This window comes from Sarcophilus harrisii, chromosome 1 (assembly GCF_902635505.1).
Source record: "Sarcophilus harrisii chromosome 1, mSarHar1.11, whole genome shotgun sequence".
In the NCBI taxonomy this organism is placed as follows: Eukaryota; Metazoa; Chordata; class Mammalia; order Dasyuromorphia; family Dasyuridae; genus Sarcophilus; species Sarcophilus harrisii.
The window spans coordinates 262386194-262409631 of NC_045426.1; the positions used below are offsets into that span (position 1 = coordinate 262386194).

At 40.4% G+C, this 23438-nt stretch overlaps 2 protein-coding genes across 3 annotated transcripts in view; both read left to right on the forward strand.

Moving 5' to 3' along the window:
- The first annotated feature begins 1420 nt into the window (after positions 1–1420).
- Positions 1421–5641, forward strand: PSMG3 (proteasome assembly chaperone 3). Of its 2 annotated transcripts, none has more exons than XM_031941262.1 (3): positions 1421–1498; positions 2896–3133; positions 3775–5641. In XM_031941262.1, the coding sequence occupies exons 1-3, from the start codon at positions 1491–1493 to the stop codon at positions 3925–3927; spliced, it is 399 nt and encodes a 132-aa protein (XP_031797122.1). In that variant the 5' UTR covers positions 1421–1490; the 3' UTR covers positions 3928–5641. The 2 variants fall into 2 exon arrangements, with proteins under 2 accessions (XP_031797122.1, XP_031797123.1); XM_031941263.1 differs by lacking the exon at positions 1421–1498 and adding an exon at positions 1753–1891.
- Positions 5642–8113: 2472 nt separating this feature from the next.
- The window catches only part of TMEM184A (transmembrane protein 184A), a 60809-nt gene continuing 45484 nt past the window's right edge, over positions 8114–23438 (forward strand). The window contains exon 1 of the mRNA XM_031941271.1: positions 8114–8346. The gene's annotated coding sequence lies outside the window, so the exon portion shown is untranslated. The remainder of the gene's footprint in view (positions 8347–23438) is intronic.

A 23438-nucleotide genomic window follows, 5' to 3' on the forward strand; every position in this document is an offset into this window, starting at 1 on the left:
TTGTATGTATATATACACATATATATATATACACATGTATACAAAACATAATCTATATGCAAATAAGTTGTATCTATATATACATATATATGCACATATACACACATGTATACAAAACATAATCTATATGCAAATAAGTTGTGTGTATATACATATATACATATATATCCACATATACACATGTATACAAAACATAATCTATATGCAAATAAGTTGCATCTATATATACATATATACGCACATATACACACATGTATACAAAACATAATCTATATGCAAATAAGTTGTATCTATATATACATATATACGCACATATACACACATGTATACAAAACATAATCTATATGCAAATAAGTTGCATCTATATATACATATATACGCACATATACACACATGTATACAAAACATAATCTATATGCAAATAAGTTGCATCTATATATACATATATACGCACATATACACACATGTATACAAAACATAATCTATATGCAAATAAGTTGCATCTATATATACATATATACGCACATATACACACATGTATACAAAACATAATCTATATGCAAATAAGTTGTATCTATATATACATATATACGCACATATACACACATGTATACAAAACATAATCTATATGCAAATAAGTTGCATCTATATATACATATATACGCACATATACACACATGTATACAAAACATAATCTATATGCAAATAAGTTGCATCTATATATACATATATACGCACATATACACACATGTATACAAAACATAATCTATATACAAATAAGTTGTATCTATATATACATATATACACACATATATACACATGCATACATAAATATAATCTATATGCAAATAAGTTGTATGTATATATATGTATGGACCTCAATCCAAATCTACGTTCAGATTCGGCCTCAGACACTCAATAGTGCGCATTGTGTGAGTGGGCAAATGGCTTCATCCTGCCTGCCTCAGTTTCCTCCCTTGAAAAACGAGCTGGAGACGGAAATGGAAAAACCGCTCCAGCATCTCTGCCAAGAAAATCCCGGAAGGGAGCATGGGCATGATTGAGACACCACTGAACAACAATACTCACTAGCGTTAAGGAACGAAGTTAACTCTGACCACCATATCAAAGGGACCGTTTTCCTTGAAATCTCTGCCCAGAGCGCACATCCGCGCGGGGAGGGAGCCGCTATCAGGATGTCCATTTCGCGGACGGGGGAAGGAAGAACGTGCCTAGGGATAACGACGCTAGCAAAGGTCTGGGGCGGGATTTGAGCCCGGCCCTTTCGGACTTGCAGCCCGGAGTTCTCCTGGATGTCCTAGAGATGCTCCCCGGCGCACCCCTCCCCGCCCCGCGGGATGCAGGCCCTGGGCCCCCGCGCCCGGCCCCCGCGCCCTTCCGCCCCCCGCTGGCCGCAGGCGGCCCCGCCCCCAGCGCCCGGCGCGCGCCCAGGAACGCGGCCGGCGCTCTGCTCCGCACGCGGGCGCGCTATGGAGAGGTAAGGCCCGGGCTCGGGGAGGGAAGCGCGCCTGCCCCCCCCCCCCCCCCCGCGGCCCTCCCGCCGGCCGCGGGGCAGAGGCCGGGCCGGGCTCGGCTGTCCGATTGCCGGGAGGGGAGAAGCCGGGGCCGCAGGCCCGAAGCCCCGGCCTCGCGTAGCGCGGCCGCCCGCCGCGGTTTCGGGATGAGCGGCCGCTAAGGCGTCTCTGTTTCCCCCCCGGCGGGCGGTGCCTCTCCCGGGCTTCCCCTTTTGGCCCGCGCGCTCCTTTCCTTACGTGTCCCCACCTCCTTGCCCCGGCCCTTTTCCTCGGTGCCCGCGCCCCCCCTCCGTGCTCCCTGTGCCCCGGTGCGCCCTTCCCTCCGTGTGCCGGGAGCCCTCCGTCTCTGGCCGCAGGTCTGACCCTCGCGCCCCCACTTCCTCAGCGCCCCGTCCCTCCCTCTTCCCCTAGGCACACAGGCTTCCCCCCTTTCTGTGCGCGCGACCCGTCTGTCCCCCTCCGCCCCGATCTCCCCCCACAGCCCCTTTCTGCCCCTCCCCCTCCGCTGCGCCCCCACCCCGCCAGCACCCACGCCCCGGGCGAGCCCCCTCCCTCCCCGCTGCCCTCGCGCTCTCTCCTCCTGCGCCCTTGCACTCCCCAGGCAGCCGCGTGTTTTTCACACCCTTTCATCCCTTTGGGCTTGGGTGCAGCGCTTCTGTGCCGGCTCCTCCGTGCGGCGATCCCTCGATGCCCCCCGCCTACCCCCCCAAAAACCCAAAGCACACTTTGAGGGCAGGCTCTGGCACACAGTAGGCACTTACATTGGGTAGTTCAGTAGGTATTAGGCATTCTAAAACATTAGTCCCGCTGCTTTGGGAAAAAATTTGAAAACTTTAATCGGTAAACTGTAATTTCTGTCCTAGGGTAAAAAACAGGTTTTATTTACGTCCTGGCTGTTAAGCGGAAGTATCAGGGGTGTTTTCACTCAAAACAAATAGCCCTTAAATGACTAAAGACCTCCCAAGATTTAAATGAGGATAATTAAGATCTGTAGGAAACGGCAAATTTCATCAGCTGAATTTTCAGAGCGGTGGGAACACGGCGGGCCCTTGCCACTCTTGTTGCTGACATCCTCTAATGATGCAAATCATCTTTCTACGTTTTGCTTTCTTTGCATTGTATGCTCTGTCTATATAATATGTGCCCAATTAAGTTGGTCCCTTTGAAAAGTTTACAGGGTGAAAAGTTCTTTTTCTAGTGTCGGCTTTTAAATGGACCTATTTGTGTCTCTTCCCTTATTGTGTATTTCATGGTAATCACCAAATAATGTTCATTTTTCAGTTCTTTTGGGTATGCAGCGACATTATATTAGACCTCAGTGCTTATGCGTTGATGTGTTCTTCTCCTTTATTTATTTTAGCTGCGACTTAAATGATCCTGTCATGGAAGACAGACCAATTGTGACCTCAAAGCAGAAGATTGAAGTGGTTTGTGGTGTCCCGACCCAGGTGGTCTGCACAGCTTTCAGCAGTCACATCTTTGTGGTGGTGACCCAGTATGGAAAAATGGGTACCCTGGTCTCCCTGGAGCCCAGTACTGTAGCCAATGATATCTGCAAGCCTGCAATCACTACTAGAGTGCTCCTCGGGCAAGATGAGGTAAAGTAGTCAAGGGGGATCTCAGAGATGGAGGAAAAATCACTTAGTAGGTTTTTAGATGTCTTTAGGGCTGCTGGATGTCTGAAATATTTATGCATCACTACTGTGATAACATGAGTGTTTTTATTGCCAATGTGTCCTTTGTTCTAAGTAAATTTTGCTTTTGTCACTCATTGGGCCTCCTGTTTGACAGAAGAATAAATCTATTGACTTTGTGACTTGTGTCTTTTCTTTCCCTTAGTCTGACCTTTTCTAGTAGTGTGACTTAAGGAATATAATTAATTGGGCTTGTTCCAGTCTGGAAAGATCTAATGAAGGTCCCTTTGCAAGCCTGCCTTTACCTTAACCTTCCCAGACTAAAGATAAGCAAGAAAGACCTGGGACTTGGACATCATGAAGAAAATATACTTTATGATGCTGCTTTATCAGTTTGTTTGTAACTGGTTGGTCTGAGTATATGGTTGTTGATGCTGAATCATGGCTACATCAGATTTAATATATGGTAATTTAATGGTGTTGCAGGAAACCTGTCTTTCTTTCTAAATAAGGGATACTTAATAAAGGTATTTTTAAAAAAAGGCACAACTTCTCACCACTAAAGTGACTCTCACGTGATTTTTTTCCTTTATTTGCCTCTCCAGCCCCTTATCCACGTCTTTGCAAAGAACCTAGTGACATTCGTGTCTCAAGAAGCAGGGAACAAGCCTATTCTCCTGGCTTTGGCCTTGAAGGACAAAAGTGTAGAAGGGGTGAGAGCCCTGAAGGAGGTGATCCGGAGCTGCCAGGTGTGGTGAAACAAGGCCCTGCCTGCCAGCTGGATATTCCAGGGGAAAGCTCTTGAATCAAGAAACCATACCCTGTCCTCCAAAGGAACTTTTCATTTTCTTATGGCTTCTAGCCCACGAGGCTAAGAAAGAACTGTTTTCACATCTCAGGACAAACTCAGTTTGGTTTTGATACTATTATTGGGGGAAGGGGGGGGGTCTGTTTCTTTGGAAATTTGTAGATGATTTTGCATTGACTTCCACAGAGTTGCATGCATTTGAGAATTGTTATAATGAGTCATCCTGCTGGATGGGATTCCCTATGTTCTGTGTATAGCACCATTGGAAGGAGGAATTTGCAAAGAGAAAACAAAGCCAACTAGTAGTCAATGCTCATTTTACTTATTTTATCACTTTTTTTTTTCTGATATAGTAAAAATCTCAATTGCATAAGCCTCTTTTGGCTCTTATATTCCATAATTATGAATGTAATTAAAAGTACCCTAGTGTATGAAAACTTGTTTGATAAGGAATAATAGTTATGTGACTTACATGGTTCAAATAAATATTAGGAATTAATCCTAGAATTACACAAAAATGATTATTTTTAGGTTCCTTTTTTTTTTTTTTTCTTTTCTCTCCATTTATCTAAGGCTTTTCTTTTTGAAGCCTCTGAAGTACTGTTAAAAAGAATATCCACAATTAAGTATTGTGACTAAGAATGGCAATTCTGTGCGTCAAACTTCAAACAGGATCCTATGATCAGAGATCCAGAAGGAATTTCAGAGACCATTGGTGCAGACTCCCTTATTTTTGTGATAAAGTGACCCTCCCATGTTTTCACAGGTAATAAATATCAGAGGTAGGATCTGAAGCCAAGTCTTATCAAATCCAGAGCCAGCACCCTTTCTACTGGACTTAACTACCTCTGGTCTTCCATTGTCCTTTAATCCATTACCTCACTGAACTTTACAGCAACCTAAAACTCCCAGATTCTTTCTTTATTGGTAGAGAAAGTAGTGAAACAGAATGGTTGGGCCCAAGAGCAAGAAATTGAAAATTGGTAAATTGCGTCTTCATGCAAACTGAAAGGCCTTTTATAAGAAAATAGGTAATGTAGGATGTGAGTGACAGCTTGCTTTTCAGTCAAAACCCAGGCTTGATGCAAACAGGAAATAAATGTGCTTAGATGGACTTCAAACCACTGTCTTCTCTTCATAGGAAATAAAACTTAAGATTATGTTCCTTGAAATGTACTGATAAGAGGCTTGACTTCAGAGAACTGGGAATATGTACCTCTCACCTTTCATTGCAGAGATAGGGAGCTAGAGGTGGAGGATGTTGCATATAGTGTCAGCTGCAATGGATGTTTTGGTCTTGCTGAACTGTTTTCTTCTCTTGAAATGGTTGCTACAAGAGCAGGGTTCACAGAGGAGGTAGGAAGGAATATATAAATGAATGTGATAAATAGAAGGTATCAATCTTTTTTTTTTTTTTTTTTTTTTAAACAATACTGGTTAGAAGAATTTGACCCCAACTCCTTCATAAGGTCATAAAGCAATTCTTGAAAAATAATTTTCTCTCATGCTAAAGATTTCTAAAATTCTCCTAGGATTGTCTTTGTTTTATGAACTGTTCTATGATGTAATAGGGATGAGCACATTAAACCATTTGTCCAGGGGAGAAATAATGGCAAATTTGCAGCAGATGAGAACCAAATAAAACTATCTTTCTTGTTAACATTGAAGTTATGAAATTTGGTTTGTTGTTTTGCTTCTTTTACCTTCACCATAGAACCTTGATTTCTTTGTAACAAATAAAAGAGACTGAAATGTCACATGGAATGCGTATAAGAGAGAAATATTAGACAAGGTTTGCCATCTTTGATTTTCTAGGTTCTTGATTGGTACCTGCAATGAAAGTTCCTAAGCCTTTGTCCTTTTTAGATTTTAAAGCTGTGACAGTGAATCAAGGAAACTGCTTTTAAATAAGAACTATTGATAGAGAATTGTACTTCCATAATTTTGACCCTTATCATGAATGTGGATCTAAAACTGGGGGGCCTTTACCTCCTGTTAGCCACATTAATTTACAGCCTCTCAGAGTTAGATGGTCCCTACTAAAAATGAAAACAAAACCTGATACTAAATATTTGCCTCAGTCTGTTAAGCCAATGCAATTTTGCTTGACTGTGCATTATAAATCAACACATGTGACTGATGTGCAAAAAGTACTTGGCCCCTGACTTCCATCCGTGCTCAGCTCACAACTGCCATAATTCAGAAGGTGAGATACATGCACCAATAAAGAGCTCTATAAACCTGGCAGGTTCCACAGGAAGGAGTTGTCTGCTTTTTAGAAATCATTATTCCTTTAGCAGGAAAGGCTGCATATGGTGCTTATCCAGTGATCAAATTGTAATTACAATTTTTAACAGGTTTATGGCCAAGAGTAAATAATGAGAATTTGGCTAATTTTCTGTCCATATAGCACTGCTGGTAGATTCAGGTTGACTTTTTTCTAGGTAATGCCCTTGGACAAACAGGATGTGATTTGTCAATTGCTATTTTATGCTGAACTGCTAACCAGAACTCCTATTAGGCAGACCCAGCTGCTCAAATTTACCTTTTTTTTTTTTTTAATAACTTTGGGGATAGGGATTCAGGAATTAACTCTTGGTGGTCTAGGGGCTCACAAAGGAAAAAAATAAAAAAACATTTTCACTTGTAGCCTGTGATTTGCTTTCAAGCATATTTCTCAGAGTGTTTAGAAAAATCTTAGGAAGACCTGAACAAATTATAACAAATAACCCATGGTATAAAATAGAATACATAGGGAGGTAGGCTGAGAGTAGGTTAGCTTTTGTTATTTGTTTGGAATATCACAGTGAAATTGGAAATCAGAAGAACAGTGACCAGATAAGTGACGAGAATGATGAACTGGATCGATGGGAATGAAATGAAAAAAAAAAAAAAACTGATGTGGAAGATGACTACAGAAAGGGTTTCTGTCATCTTGGTTTTATAGTTTGGCATCACAGTAAGAAAAATAGAGGACAAAACCCGTCTGTGTGTGGATGAAGGATAGTTTCGGTCTAAAATGAGGATTCATAAATTCTAGAGAGACTGAAAAGGTAGAGGGCATTCAGTGAATTGGAGAAATATGAGGATTTTTCAGAAAGCAATATAATCTTTTAATTTTTTTATGAGGATTTTGCTATTTTGTGTTATCAGGACTGGGATGGAAATGAGTGAAACTGAACTATGGCCCCCTTTGAATTATTACAATGAATAGCAAGAAAAAGGTATATGTGGGGGGAGGGGAGTGACTGAGGCAGAATGAAATATTAGCTCAGTGAGTCAGGAAGACCTGCATCTTATCCTGTCTCAGACACTTCCTAGTTGGGTGACCTTGGATGAGCCATTTACCCCCTGATCGCCTCAGTCTCCTGAGCTGAAAAAATAGAGTAATAGCATCTACCTCCTAGTGTTGCTGTGAGGATCAAGGAGATGACAATTGGTTTAGCAGAGTGCTTGGCACTTTGATCTTAGCTTCAAAAGGCAAAGGTGTCTCACTGCATCCTCACACCTGGCTGTAGACCATGAGGCAGGTGACCTTGTCCGGCATCCCTCGCTTAAATCCAGTTCCCTCATATATGGCATCACCTCCCTGATGTCATGGTCCTTTTGGAGAATGAAACAACAAACAAAACAAAAGTTGTGTTGTGCAAGGAGAGAAGTGCAATGTTTTGGAAAGAGGGAAATTGGATTGGGGGGAGAGTGGAGGAGCATATAGAAAGAAAAAAGGGCTCCAAGAGAAAAGATTTGGACTAACAAAGGCCCCTGGTAGAAAACAGGGAGTCATGCCCATGTGGGAGGGCACAGGACATGTTTGTAGCATTGGCAAAGAAATAAAACACCTCCCTTGCCCTCCACGAATCAGACACGGGCTCCATCTTTTGTTGTTTTTTAAAAGGCAACCTGTTAAAGATAAGCGATCTCCAAATAGCTTGAGCAAGGAGGGAAAATTTATATAGGAGAGAGTGAAGTGGGCTCTGACAAGAGGGCATAGGGACAGGGGCTGGGAAGTGAGGGAAGGAAGAAGGCTCAGAGGAGCATGGAAGAGGGAGGAGGGACTCGGGGCAGGGTGGAGCTGGATGTACCTGTAAGCTCCACAGGTCCCAGAATGGGAGGAGTTTGGTGCTCAGGAAAAAGCCGATGCACTGTTGGGAGTCCTGTAGGGAGCAGAAGCTTTGGAGAGGGACTTGGGCTGTCCTGTGGGAGAAATCCAAGACCGAAGATAACTTGAATGGGAATCTGCCACTCCAGGCGGAGGCTGGGTGAATCTGATTAGGATTTCCTCCCCTGAACCCCTTCAGCACTACTGTGGGGTTTGACATTAACTCTCCAGGAGCTGGGAGAGCAATCTAGCTGGAGACTAACCAGTAAGGTGAGTTACCACCGGGGAAGGAAGGGTCTGCTTGCCGCCTCACTACTACTACTCCCTGAATCTTGGACCCTAGCACTTGATAGGTGTTTATATAACATTAGATTGGGTGGTAGGGAGGAAGATAGGGAGTTCCTGGGAGAATCTCTCTCCAACTGGGAGCCGAGACAAATCACAGCTCCATGATTCATGGGCCAGCTGGGTCTACATGCCAGTTCTTCCTCACCGTGCCCCAAGCCAGCCTTCATTCCCTCCCTGTTTACAAAGAAATTTCCCCAAACTGTTGTCCCAGCTGTCCCAGCTTTCTTGGACAGGTCAGAAAGGCACTTCTTCCCACTCCCTGTCTTCTACACCCAGAGCAAAATTTGTATATGACATACAAGTAAGAACAAGTCCTGGGGCAGCCACCTTCTTGAAAACTGGCTACAGGTTCCTGGAGCAAAGCTGTCCCACAGGCTTTTAGGAACAAAGGTGTGACTTGGAGAATGCCTTTTATGAATGACAGCTGAGGACTGAGAGGGAAAGAGTGCACTCCGGAGAGAGAAATAGAAAGGAAGACTATAAAATAAATAGAGACAAAAAGGAAGAGGGTAGAAAAAGAGCAAAAGAAAAGATGTATGCTAACAAAGGGGAGCGAGATGTCCCTGCAACAGGGAGGCACATTGGTCACTATTCCTTTGTTCCCCAGTCTAAGTGGGTGCTGAGAGAACAGCACATTGAGGTCTAGTTATACGGAAACTGAGCACAGCTGGAAGGCCAGAGGTTTGCTTGTAATATGTAGGAATGGAAATAACTGGAGTTTTTCCTTGGAAAGCCCCAAAAGCTGTTTGCTCCAAGCCCAGGAAGATCTGGAGACTTGATTCTCCAGCCCTGGGGCTATCCTAGTTCTATGTGCTAGTAATGAGTCCTTTTCCTGTTGCCTCAGATGAGACCTCAGATGTCCACAAACATATTCAAATGGTTTTTCAATTCAGTTCGATGATTTAGCTATATTGGGGACATCTATGGAAGTAGGAGTTCTGAGACAAGTAATACATGACAAAATCAGAATTTGAATCGAAGTCCTCTAACTCCAAGCTTAGCGCTGTTTCCATCAGCCAAAGCTTAGAACTAAATAGTTTGGCCCGTAGCCTTGAGCAAGAGAACGCTGGTCCCCAAATCAGGTAAATAATCTAACTTAAATTATTGCCTAGGTAACCTCAGACAGGCCAGTGTCTTTGGGACTCAGTTTCCTTATTGGTAAAATTAGGAGATCAGGCTAAATGACTTATAAAGTTCCTGCCAGTTCTAACTTGATAATCCTTGGAAATACTATGGGAATCCATCAACTTATGCTAAGGGGATAAAAATAGATCCCAGTCATAATCAGGTTGATCAATCAACAGGTAGTTATTGATTGTCTAATATTAACCTAAATATTTCCTAGGACAGGGCTGAGTGCTAAGGAAGTGGAAGACAAGATCTCTTTAGACAAGCTCCTTGAAAGAAGGGATTGATTTTGATCTTTCTTCACTTAGCTCAGGACCTGGCAGTCATTCAATCAATATTAATTTACTTAATATCTATTATTTGCCTGGTCACTGTGCTAAGAAATAGGAATAACCAGGGAGACTTAAAAAAAAAAGTCTCTTCTCTCCAGAGCTCCCGTTGTAAAGGGATGTAGAAGGAATTAACTTGATTTGAGACCCCATTTGACTCAGCTTTGGTGTTCTGAAGATCCTGATAGCTAGGGAAAGATGGGATAGTGTGAGTTCATCTTCATTCCTTTTATATTTCTAGTCTCTTGTCCCAAGCTTCACACCCTGACCTGAGCTCCACAGATGTCTCACTCTGGGATTGAAAAGTTAATGGCTCAGTGACAAAGTCCCAGAACAGGAAACAATCTTTGGGGCTGCCCAGGAAAGCATCTCTGGAGTGCTTGGGCCTACTCCAAGAGTGGCAGGAAGCTGGAGGGTGTTTGTGTTTGCTTTGTTTTTTTTCAAGAGAGAAAATAACAGTATCTTATCAGTGGAGTCCTTTCATCTGGGCAATTAACCATAGTTAGAGCAGTCAAAATGGCAACAAGGACTGAGAAAACTGGAGGCCAGAAGCCAATTTTCAAAAGTAGCCAAAAGGACATTTTGCTGAATTCTTGTTGGACAAGTACAGAGGTTTAAAGTGCATTTGGACAAGGTGATAAAAATACAATTGGAATAGTTAAAAGTCAGTGTTGCTGGGTCAGCCAGTGAAATGTGCAATTAGGAGAGGTCAAGGTAGATACTGCTGGGCCCTTTGGAAAGGGGCTGGACAATGTCATGAACACCGCAGGGCCCGGTGAGCCAAAAAGCTCTCCTGGGCATTGGTTGATCAGGGGTCAGGAAAAAACATGGAATGATTGTCAAAGTGTCCACACTGGCCACAATCTCCTGGGAGACTGGTTGGAAGGACCTTAAGGTAGACTGGCGGCGTTTCTGAATAGAGGGGGCTGATCCTTTGTCCCTCTGATGGAGGAGGGGCTTTGTTAGATCACAGGGTCCAATTTAGATGCAATCTGACCAAAGGCGCCCTTGCCCATAAAGGGGTGTGGGACCCATCTCAAGCCTTCATCTGTACCCGCTCTCTGTGACTTTCAGAAAGTTTCCAGACAGTCCTTTTGCAAGGAAGTGTCTAGGGTTTCATTCTTTCTGTGGTGCTCTCTGAATGCTTAGGCCCTCACCGGCTCTCTCCCCAGGGGCACTATTTTCCAGTCCCCTCACTCTCCCAAATCTAGTTTGCTTTGTTCATTGTCAGTGATTCCTGGCACAGCCTCCACCCTTTTCCACTCTCCTTGTGGCTGCAATCTCCAAACTGGGAAGTTGGACCGGAGGCAGAGAAAGGAGAAGTGTCCTGTCGCATGGGGCCTCTCTGCTCGACACGCCAGGCCCAGCTCTGATAGCTGGATAATTATTCCAAATTGGGGGTCAGATCCCTTGGGGGAGAGCGTGACAGGGAATGATTCACTTCTCAGGGAGAGAGCATTTTACCTGACTTAGGCTCCAAAGAAGAATTTAATTTATCTGTGGTTAGAGCTGGTCCAGGGATAAAGTAGGCTGGTCAGTCTGCCCTTGATCCCCATATCTGGAGAAACCCTCCATTGCTGTCAGACCCAGGCCACTGAATTGGCAAAGTGTCTCAGACAAGTGACAGATAATAACAATGATATTTTAAATTATTATTATTAAATAAAAATAAAATAATAACATTTGTGTCCTAGGTCCTTAACCCTGTTTGTGTCATGGACATTGCTGACTATCTGGTAAAGTTTATGGATCTCTTCTTAGAATGAAATATTTAACATCCATACATAGGATTACAAAGAAAACCAATCATATTGAAATACAATTATTCATTTTTTTTAAATCTCATAGACTTCAAGTAAAAAATCTCCGATTTAGAGGTGATTCAGAACAATCCCAATAAATTTGTGATGGAGAGAGAGCCATCCATATCCATAAAGAGCATCGTGGGGATTGAATGTGGATCATAACATCAGTTTCACCTTTTTGTTGTTTTTCTCATTTTTTCCTTTTTGATCTGATTTTTCTTATACAGCATGTTAATGTGGAAATATGTATAGAAGAATTGCACATATTTATCATGTATTGGATTACTTAATATCTAAGGGAGGGGATGGGAGAAGGGAGGGAGAAAAATTTGGAACACAAGGTTTCGCCAGGGTGAAACTATCTTTGCATATATATATATATATATATATATATATATATATTTTTTTTTTTTACTTTATCTCTCTATTTTCAACTTAATCTTTTTTTGTTAAAGCTTTTTATTTTCAAAACATATGCATGGATAATTTTTCAACATTGAGCCCTGCAAAACCTTGTGTTCCAATCCCCTCCCCCCCTTTTCTCTACCTCCTCTCCTAGATGGCAAGTAATCCAATACATATTAAACATGATAAAAAAAAATGTTAAATCCAAAATATGCATACATATTTATACAATTATCTTGCTGCACAAGAAAAGTCAGATCAAAAAGGAAAAAATTTTTGCATATATTTTGAAAATAAAAAGCTATTACTAAAAAAGAATCCCTGATTTACATAATATTTTAAGGTTTATATTATCTTATAATTAACATTATAAGGTATATATATTACATGGCATTATTACATTTGAACCTCACAACAACCTGTAAAGATGAGTATGATTCCCATTTTATAGATGAGGAAACTGAGACCCGAAGAAGTTAATAAAAAGATAAGTCTTTCCAGGTAATTAATCCCAAACAGGTTTAGAGTGGTAATGGTTATATATGAGTCTTAGTTAATTGTCTTGTTTAAAGCACTACCATCTCACCTAACTAGAAAAAAAAGTGGTAGTGCTTTAAACAAGACAATTAATTAAGGTTCACATATAACCATTACTACTTTAGTCATGTTTGGGATTGATTACCTGAAAAGAATATCATCTTCTTGTTACATATATCTCAACTCTGTCACTTAAAAAAAAAAAACAAAAACAAACCTACGTGATCTTGAACAAGTGACTGCTTCTTCATCTTTAAAATGACATTGGGCTGGGTAACCTCTAAGGTCCCTGCTATCTTTAAATCAATGATCCTGTGTTTTTCTCCTTGACTGCTGCTTTTCTCTGATATTCTCTTAGTTCTGACTCATGACTATTTTTCTGATTACTCTCTGACTTCCGTGATCAAAGCTGCCTGTGATTTTCATTTGTAACCACATTTCACCCACCAAAAAATGTCAACAGTGGCTAGGGAATTTCTCCATTTAATTCCATTGGCTCCAAGCTCTGGGACCCAAGTGGGTCCCACTCCACAGCTCCTCATCAGACCAGTAAATGGACTGAACTTCCAATCAGGAAGGACCTGGATTTGAATTCAGTCTCAAAACTAGCTGTGTGAATCTGGGAAATTGAATCTCCTTCCCTATAAAACGAGACCATTGTGCTTGACCTCAAAGGTCCCTTTTAGTTCTAAATCTCTGATCTTGGGGAAGCCGTCCCTGCTACTGTTTTAGGCTAACTCAGTAAAGAAGGGGACATCAACTGCGTTTTTGGCAATGAACTGGAGGTGGAGGGAGGACAGAGATTTGAGAGCGTGCTTTTAAACCTTTCTCCAGCTCTCTCATTTGTATCTGTGGCTTGAGACCTGGACTCCTGGATGTGTGGACTAGGTAATTGTGATAACTGGAAGGATAAAAGAAATCCCCTCTGTCCAAATAGTTCTTGAGCTGTCTTAAGCGCATCCACAATTCATTTCTTTTGGGCTAAGAATCTCCCCCTCTCCACAGTCATCTTTTAAAAATACAAATACTGCCAGGAAAGAGGTGATGATATTGAGTTCCTAATATGGATGTGTAAATACATTTATCAGATGACTTTGTTCTTTAGCAGGAAAAAGCAACATAGTTTTGAAACCTGGATTGGGATAGGCAAAGGGATAGGTGAAGAGAAGGAGAAAAGAATTCTACTAGGAGTCTAAAGGGCACCATATGCCACTTTGCCCAGAACTAGCCTTGGGCATAATTAATTTCACTTGAATGGGCACTAGGTGCTAGAGTGGATAGATTATAGAATTTAGTGTTCTTTAAACAGGTGTTGGAGAAGACCTGAGTTCAAATTCTGCCACAGATATTTACTATGTGATCCAAGGAAAGTAATTTAATCTTGGGTTTTCTCATCTGCAGGATGAGGGCACCGTACTAGATGGCTATCGATGTCCCTTTCAGCTTAGGGTGTTAAAATTCTAAGACGATATTCCCTCCTGAGGTGCTAAATTTGAGCAGAATATGTGAACTCTCCCAGGACATAGATTTTCATTTTATTGTTGTAGCCCTACTGTGTGGTGTATAGTTTCAATTGGCATATATTATTTCAACTGAGACTCCTAAAAACCCAGAGAAATGAGAGCTATTATTATCATTTTCATTTTACAGTTAAGAAAACTGAGGTAAACAAAGGTTAAGTGTCCAGAATCATCTAACTAGTAAGTGTCAGTCAAAATTTAAAAGTAAGTCTTCCTGATTACCATGTCACCAAGCTAGGGAAAAAGATGGTAGGGAGTAAAATCAGTAGTAAGAACTTAAAGTGTCTCTAGCCAAGCAATCTAAATTTTCTATCCCTAAATAAAGCTACAAATCTATTGAAATACTCAAACTCTGTTAGACTGAAAAAAAAAAACCTCATATATAAAAATAATAGCATTTCTGTAATGGTTTAAGGGTTGCAAGCCTATTTACATGTTATTTCATACCTGTTGAAGACTTTAGCTTAAAAATTTGACCAAGGTCTCCCACTGCATCCAGGGCCATCTCCAGCCATCCTGATCTATGTCTGGCCATTGGACCCAGATGGCTCTGGAGGAGAAATGGGACAGGTGACCTTGTCCAGCCCTCCCTCACTTCAATTCAACTCATTTGCATGTCATGGCATCCACTCCCTGACATCATGGCCCTCACAGAGAACAAAGCACAAAAACAACAATCTCTGATCCTCACAACCCTATGACGTGTTATCCTCATTTTATAAGCGAAGAAACTGATTCTGAAAGTATTTAAGGGATTTCTCCAAAGTCACACAGATAATAAGTATCCTAGACAGATTTTGAACCCAGGTCCTCTGACCCTCGATCCAATGTTTTTTTCAGTGTTCCATGAAGAATAAATTCCAAAGGTAACTTAGAATCTTTTTTCAGGACAGCTCCCAACATTTGGTCCATATTACGGCAGCTGACCAGAGCTATGCTGTGGGATGAGTCTGCCTGCTGCCCAGCCCAGTATTGCCTGCGCTGTGGGCTACAGCCCCTCTGACTGCCCCAATGCTTCCCTGATGTCATGGTCATGTTCTAGATTGCAAGCAAATGGGTCATTAGCTGCCCTAAACAGATCAGCCTTCTGACACAGCTGGCTTCTGATTATGTGGCAAAGGCAGGGATTCTGGCTCCGCCAGGCCCAGAGGTTTTGTTTTTTAATTAGAGTTGTTATAAACTGCTAATTAAGTTTTACAGCAGCTGTTGTTCTCTTTTGGAATGGAAGTCCTCAGTGGCTGGAGTTGTTCAGCTGTGTGCTGCCCTCACCAGCTTCATTCTGGGATGACACATCGTTGAGAGGCTTTTCTCTCTATTTAAAAAGTCCCTTACAGAACTGACCATCTATTCTGTCTGCAGCCACTCAGATCTAAAGAATATGTAAGAAAGCTGGGAACTTGTGCCCACGATCTGGGGTTTTGTTGGACCCAACCAGAAGATAATGAATAAAAGAAACATGGCCTTTCTGCTGGCTGGGATTGCTTCCATTCATGCTGGTTAATAAAATTATAGAATGTAGAAAACAACCGTGGATATCCTGGGTGAATGATGAATCCCTTCACCCAGTGATCTCTGCTTGAAGATCAGATAAGGGATACATTGGGAGTCAGAGAACCTAGCTCCTATCTGTTTACTATTTGGTCTCACCTTGAGCAAATCTGGGCTTTAGTTTCCGTGTTTGCAAAATGGATAGGTTGATGTTAGATGACCTCTAAGAGTCTCTTCTGGCTCTCTATGTAAGATCATATGGCCTAAGTGAGCAAATGTATATTTTTAAACAGCAGCTTGCCCTCAACAGTATACAGCTTATGAAGCTTGTCAAAGGGACTTGAATGAAACAATTAGATAAAAATATAAGGAAGCATATGGTTAGTATAATAGTTCAGAAAAGAGAGAGTATTGGGGTGGAGGGGAAAAATGAGGGCAGATGGACAAAAATAATAAAGGGCCCTGTCAAGGGCCTAGAATCTCAAAAACAGAACAAATGACACAATAGAAAGTGTGATCTTAGAGTTAAGAAAACCCTGAGTTCAAATCTTTCCTCATATACTTACTTCTTGGAGTGATCCTGGGAAAGGCTTTTAGAGGAACAACTACTTTCATGATAGACATTGTGACTCTCTTAAGGAAGATTATAATCTGTCTGCCTCAGTTTTCTCATTATTATCTGCATTACAATGCAGATAATAAATAATAGTGCCTACCTTCTAGCTTCCTGGATTGTTTTGTGAATCAAATTGAAAAAGTACCAGGTTATGGGAGAGCAGGTTCGGAATGTGGAGAATTCACAACAGGCACTATAATATTCACTCACAAAGGATGCCCTTTATTGACATGAAAAGGGGGCAAAATAAAAAATTATTTTAGCAATGGGCTGAGAATAAAGTGGGCTTTTTAAGGTTGAAGGGAAGAGGGGAAGAGAATTAAGGATGGAATGAGGGAGTCAGGAAAGAGTTAGGAAGGGTCTTAGTTGAGAAAAAACTTGCATGTGCCTTATGTCTACATGAGTAACTGCATGATGAAACTAGAGGAATTGAATATATCTTTATAGATAAGCTAACAAGACAGTCTCAGGAATTCAGCCTTGGGCTGAAAAATTCTTTATTAAAGTTCCTGCTCCACATCAAAATGAGATCACATTTGTAAGGTGCTATGTAAATGCTAACTATTATTTTTATTATTATTAATTACATAAAGAAAAAACATATGAAAAAAGACGCACATAAAAATGTCCACTTATAGCTGTCCAGAGTTAGATTTCTTAGATATCCTCATTCTAGGTCCTATTCTTACCTAGGACCTCAGAGTTGAAAGTGATCTCAAAGAGTAGTATATGATCTACTGGTCATCCTGCCATCTGGGGGAGGGAGTGGGGGTTAAGAGGTGAAAAATTGGAACAAGAGGTTTGGCAATTGTTAATGCTGTAAAGTTACCCATGTATATAACCTGTAAATAAAAGGCTATTAAATTAAAAAAAAAAGAATATTATAATTGATGACCAAAAAGAAAATATCTGAGGGCCATCAGGACTGTGTCAGTTAAAACCACTGTCTGTTTTAGCTTATCTTCAGTGGATTAGGATTAAGACAATATGTAAAAAGAGAAAAGAAAAACAACCAAGTGCTAGATTTCCTGATTCAGCCACTTATTGGTTGAGTAACTTTGCCTAATCTAGAAAATGAGTGGTTTGGATTAATTGCCCTAAGGATGCTTCCAGTTCTAAATTTATGATCTTGCTTCTATTAAATAAATCCCCCAAAAATTGGGGATGGGGAGAAGAAAAAAAAAAAAAAGAGTAGTATATGGTTCAAATCATACTTAACACTTATTCCCCTTGTAGCATCCTGGACAAATAAGCTTGAAGCCTCTGCTTGAAATACCTGAATAGGAAAGAAGCCCATCTATCTATCACCATTCTACTCTGAGATTGTTCTCATTGTGAGAGAATTTTTCTTGATATGGAGCAGAAACCTGCTTCTCTGTCTTTTCTATCCACTATTCCTCTTCATACCCTCTTGGGCCAGTTAAAACAAGTCTAATCTCTTTCATAAGATAGTCCTTCAAATATTAGAAAGCAGCCTTTATGTTCCCTCTAAGACTTTTCTTCTGGATAAATATGTATAATTTCTTCCACAAAGTTTCCTGTGCTCTGGGTGGGGATAAGGGTAGGGTAGAGGAAAGATAATAAGCATTTATATAATATCCACTGTGTTCTAGACCTTGTGCTAAGCACTTTACAAATATTACCTCATTTGATCCCCACAATAATCCTCAGAGGTAGCGTTATTACTGTTGAGAAAACTGGGATACATACAGGTTAAATGACTTACTCAGGGTCACCTAGCTAGTGTCTATGGCTGATTTTCAACTTTAACACTTTATCCACTGTGCCATAAAGCTCTAAGCTCCTAACTATACTGATTGACCTTTTCAAACATTGTCTAGTTTAAAAGGAATTATTTTATTGGTTCAATCCTCCAAAGCAAGACTTCTCAAAACTTTTTCTCTCCTTGACACTTTTTCATCCCAGAGACTTTTACATGGTCCTAGGTAAACAAATAAAAGTAAAGGTAAACAAATCAAATATTTATGGGTAATAAATCATAATTTCACAACCTCCATATTCAATTATGAGATTCCCCCCCACAGTTTAAGAAGCTGGTCTCTAAAGAAGGAAGAAGGAAAACTTGAATGCAACTTGTGTCATTACTACTTGCTATCTGAGATCCTGGGTAAGCCAGTCACAACTTCACAAGGTCTCTCAGTCATTCCTCCTCATGATATAGGTTATTGATCAGTCTATAGATTATTGATATGTATCATGAGAGGGCATTTCCCTGTAATGATGAAATCACTGACCTGGATAACTCCTAACTCCCTCAAAAGTCTACCAGTGTCCTTCCTAAAAATGCATCTAGAACTGGGGACAGTATTTCAGGTGTGATTTGAATGGGACAAAGTTTAAATTTTAAACTTTAGATGGAAAACAACCTCCTTCCTGTTATAGACAGACACTGGGCCTCTCTGATGGAGTTTAAACTCCTATTAACTTCCATCTACTACACTACTTTGTCTCTAATTTGAAAGGGAGTCATTAATGACTTACTTCTTGAATTTAGTGATTCAAACCATTCTGAGTCATTCTAGCTGTAATCATCTACCCCATATCGATCCATCTTGTCCACAAAGAGAGCATGAGAGCTCTTGTGAAATGCTTTGCCTGAAGTCTTAGGAAACCCAATCAGCCACATTTCCCTGATCTACCAGTCTAGTGACCCCATTTTTAAAAGGTAATGAGGTTAGTCTGGTGTGACCTGTTTTTGATGAAGTCATCTTAGTGATCCCCACTTCCCTTTCTGGATCTTCACAAGCCATTCATTCACTACGATCTTTTATTCCTAAAAACAAAATAAAATAACAAGTGTCATCTGCATCCAGTCAGAGAACTATGGAGATTGAATATGGATCAAAGCATAGTATTTTCACCTTTTTGTTGTGATTGTTTGCTTGGTTTTTTCCCTTTCTTGATTTTTTTCCCTTTTGATCTGATTTCCCTTATGCAATATGACAATTATGGACATTTTAAAAGAATTGAACCCATTTAACACATATCTGATTGCTTGCTGTCTAGGGGTGGGAGATGATGGGGAGAGAGGGAGAAAAATTTAGAACACAAGGTTTTACAAAGGTGATTGTTGAAAACTGTATGTATTTGGAAAAATAAAATAATACTATTAAAAAATAAATAAAGTAATATCTCAAATTCCTAGAACTTATCTATTGAAAATTTCCCACACAGATGACATTTTAGATCTTTGAGGATGAATTGGAGCCAGGACTCAGGTAGTGTGGCCGAAGGACATTATGCTGTTTAACATTTTTTAAAAAACTATCAATGGAGATATTTTTGGCACGCTAATCAAGTTTGAAGATAATAGTTGAATTCTGAAATGTAGCTAGACAGAAATGACAAGCCAAATCTAGGAAAATGAAGTTTAATCATGACAGGAATATTGTTAGTATCAAATTAATATTCTCTTCTCTGTCAAGAAGTATCTCAATAGATATAAAAGTCCCACAGCACATTGCCCTGGGAAATCTTGTGTTCAGTTCAGTGAAGGAGTGGAGAGGGAGGGAGTAAGATTGGGACATTTTAGGAGAAACATTGATAGATATATTGGAGTGTCCAGCGGAGGGCGACCAAGATATGATATTGGAGACCATTTCACATGAGACAGGTTAAAAGAAATGGAGATCTTTAGCTTTAGAGATTTAGGGAGGAAGGATATGACAGCTATCTTAAAAATATCTGAAGAACTGTTGGACATGCTGGAAAGAAAGTGAATTTGTTCTCCTTGTCCTCAGAGGGCAGAAGTAGAAATTCTGTGGATGAGTTGCAAAGAGGCATCTTTGTGCCTGAAGTAAGAAAAAAGCTTGCCAACAATTAGAGATTTCAAAAAAGTGTACTGAGACGTCTACCTTAAGAAATTATATAAAATCTTCAGGCAAAGGCTGGATACCCACTTGTTGGGAATGTTTGTAGACAGAGAAAAATTCATTTCAGATGTGAGTCTCCGAGGACCCATTTAGTGCTAAGATCTTTGGAAAATTGCAAAATTAATTCATCATTCTTGTGTTTGAGATGGGATTTTTTTTCCTGGAGGTCTAATCATCCAACCAGACAGCCAAGCATTACAGTGGATAGTATTGAACATAAGTCAGGAAGACCTGAATTCAAATTCTGCCTTAGATAGAAGCTGTGTGACCTGGATAAATCGTTTATCCTCTCTCAATCCCAGTTTCTTCAATAAAAAGGGGATAGGAGTAACACCTACCTCACTAGGCCATTGTGGGAAATCAGTCAGATGAACTTTGTAAGCTTTAAAGCACTATAAACATGCTTGTTCTTAGCTCCACCTAATTGTGCTTATCATATACCCATTCAGCAGGAGGGACTTTTTCTAATGCTTTATTGAGATCCAGGTATTGCCATAGGTATGGCATTATCTGATTTTTTAAAAAAGCTGACATTTACACTGGCGGGTTTCCAGAGTACTTTGCCTCTTTTATTACTCACCGCAAGCCCATAAGGCATGTGCTTCAGGCAGGGGTGTTCTGAGGTTCAAATGAAATAATGGATATAATAATAATTAATAATAATAACTAAGATTTATATGACACTAACTGTGGGTCTGACACCATGCTAATAAGCACTTTACAAATACCTCATTTGATCCTCACAACAACCCTGGTTAGTGGGTACTACCATTATTTCCTTTTTACACAGTGGAAATCGAGGTAAACTAAGATTGGAATAACAAAGCTTGGGCCATGTCTGAATAAAACTGCTGCAGAAATGTTAGTTATTCTTATTTGTATTAAACGAATTCCTAGACTTCCTTCCCGAGGCTGCTACTGCTCCCCACTTCCAGCAAAGTTTATAGAACAATTGAGGGGTAGTGGGGGGTGGTTAAGAACCAGTCCAAGGGATGGGGGAGAAAAGGGACTGGAGACAATGTAGTCAAACAAGCTTTTAAGTTTAATCTGCATTATTAATACTGTCTGGGCCTTTGCCACAAAACGATCAAACCAGTCTCCCTTTATCTATGGCGAGTGCCGATTTCTAAGTGTGTGTAAATGCTGGCTCTCTAAACAAGTCACAGGCCCCTGGACACTCTTTGCCACAAGTAGTCTCTCTATTTTAAAGGGAAGGTTAAGGAGCTGGCTCATGATGGCGTGGATGTAGATGTCAGAGCCTGGGATCTCCTGGTTCTGGACCCAGTGTTTGCCATTTATGATTTGGCCTCTCTCATCTGATCTCTCAGTAATGTGGTCTACCAAAAAAGGGGCTGAAGTTGCACATGTTTAACATATATTGGATCCCTCTTCACTGGGGAAAGGGAGGGAGAGGAGGGAAAAAATTAGAACATAGGGTTTTGTAGGGGTGAATGTCGAAAGTTATCCATGCGTATATTTTGAGAATAAAAAGCTATAATTAAAAAAAAAAGGGGGGGGGCTGAAGATAGTCTGGCATGCCCAGTTTTTGATGATACCATGTTGGTTGTTAGTGATTACTACTTCCATTTCTAAATGTTAAAAAAAAAATCCCTTTAATAATAATGATAATATGGTCTCAAATTTTGCCAGGACTTGAAATCAAGTTCAACAACTTGAAAATCCAGGCATTTTTCTTTTTTTTTCTTTTCTTTCCCTTTTTCTTCTCTCTCTTTTTTTTTTTTTTTTTTTTTTTTTTTTTACCCGAGGCAGCTGGCAGCTCAGTGGGCTATAAAATCAGTAAACCCTGAGTTCAAATCCAATTATCAGCTGTTTGACTAGGGTCAGCCACTTAACTTCTATCTCATTTTTCTCAACTATAAATTAGGGATAAAAATAGCAATTCCCTCCCAGGATTGTGGATTAACCAGTACATTCATATAGCACTTGGTAGTGTAGTGCCTGGTATCTCCTTAATAAAGGCACTACACTGGTATCTCCTTGGTGCTTAATAATAAATGCTTGTTCCCTTCCCCCACTTTTCTGTTCTTTTTTTCTGTTTTGTTTTGTTTTACTATAAATTTACCATGAACATTTCAATAAACAAAAAACAGAAATTTCCCCTATAACTCTGTCCCTGGCTCACACCATCTTTGCTCAATTGCTCTTGGAGATATAGCTCACTACAGCACTCTTCCTTGTGTTGTCTTCCCCTTTACTTCCCCCCCATACCACCAAATGTCTCTCCTTTTATCCCCCCACCATGCCTCATGAAGTCTTTCTCTTATAACTAACTCTATGCTCTCCCAACTCCATTTCATATTTACCATTGTCTATTGTGTCTCCATTTTTTCTATAACCTCTTCTCCTAAATGAGCCTATCTTTCACCAAAGAGAATGGCCATTGTGCATTCTTCACATGAACCCCAACATTTGGTGCTCTCCTAAACCACATCCTTTGGCACTTACTACTACATTTTAAAACAATAGTAACAAAACTTTCCTGGTTATTTGCGTTCCTTTCTGAATTTCCTTCTGTTCACCTGTGCTTTTTTTAATGCTTCATGATATAATCTTTTCTTCTTTTTTTTTTTTTTTTTTTTTTGCACTATTCCCCTTACCCATAGCTCCAAACCCCCATGAGACATGGGGTACACTCCCATAAACCCAGCTACCAAGAAGATGAAGGCTGGGAGATCACTTGAGCTCAAGAGTTAGGAGATGTAGTGGGTTCTACCAATCTTTCTTCTGCACTAAATTTAGCATTTATATGTATATCACTGAGTTTCCAAAAGGAGGAGTAAACCAGCCAAGTTAGGAAGCAACAGGTCAAAGCTTCTCTGCTCATCAGTAGTGGGACAGGGCCCCTGCATTTATAGCCTAGACAAGAGAGGGAGAGCCAGTATTTAAAGGAAAAAAAAGAAAGAGAAATTCTTCCTACAAAGTAAAAATTTCCCTTGAACCAACTATTGATTATAACTAATAATATTAAAATGTTTAAAATAATGCATATTAACTATTAATTGTAACCACTTATTATAATAAACCAAAGCTGTGATGACCGCGTATTTTAAAATCATCCAGAGTCAGGAATTCAGGTTAGGGGAAAGTCGTCAATCTTTATTCTCAGTGAAGAAAGATCAGAGGTGGAAGAGAATCGGCCGATAGCAATGTGTGCAGCTGAGTCAAGAAACTAGCTAGACCAGAAGCCACTCGACCAGCAGCTACCAGAGTAGAACCCAGGCAGCAATCTCTATCAGCCTCTCTTCCTGTCTCTCTGCCTCCACCCACCAAAA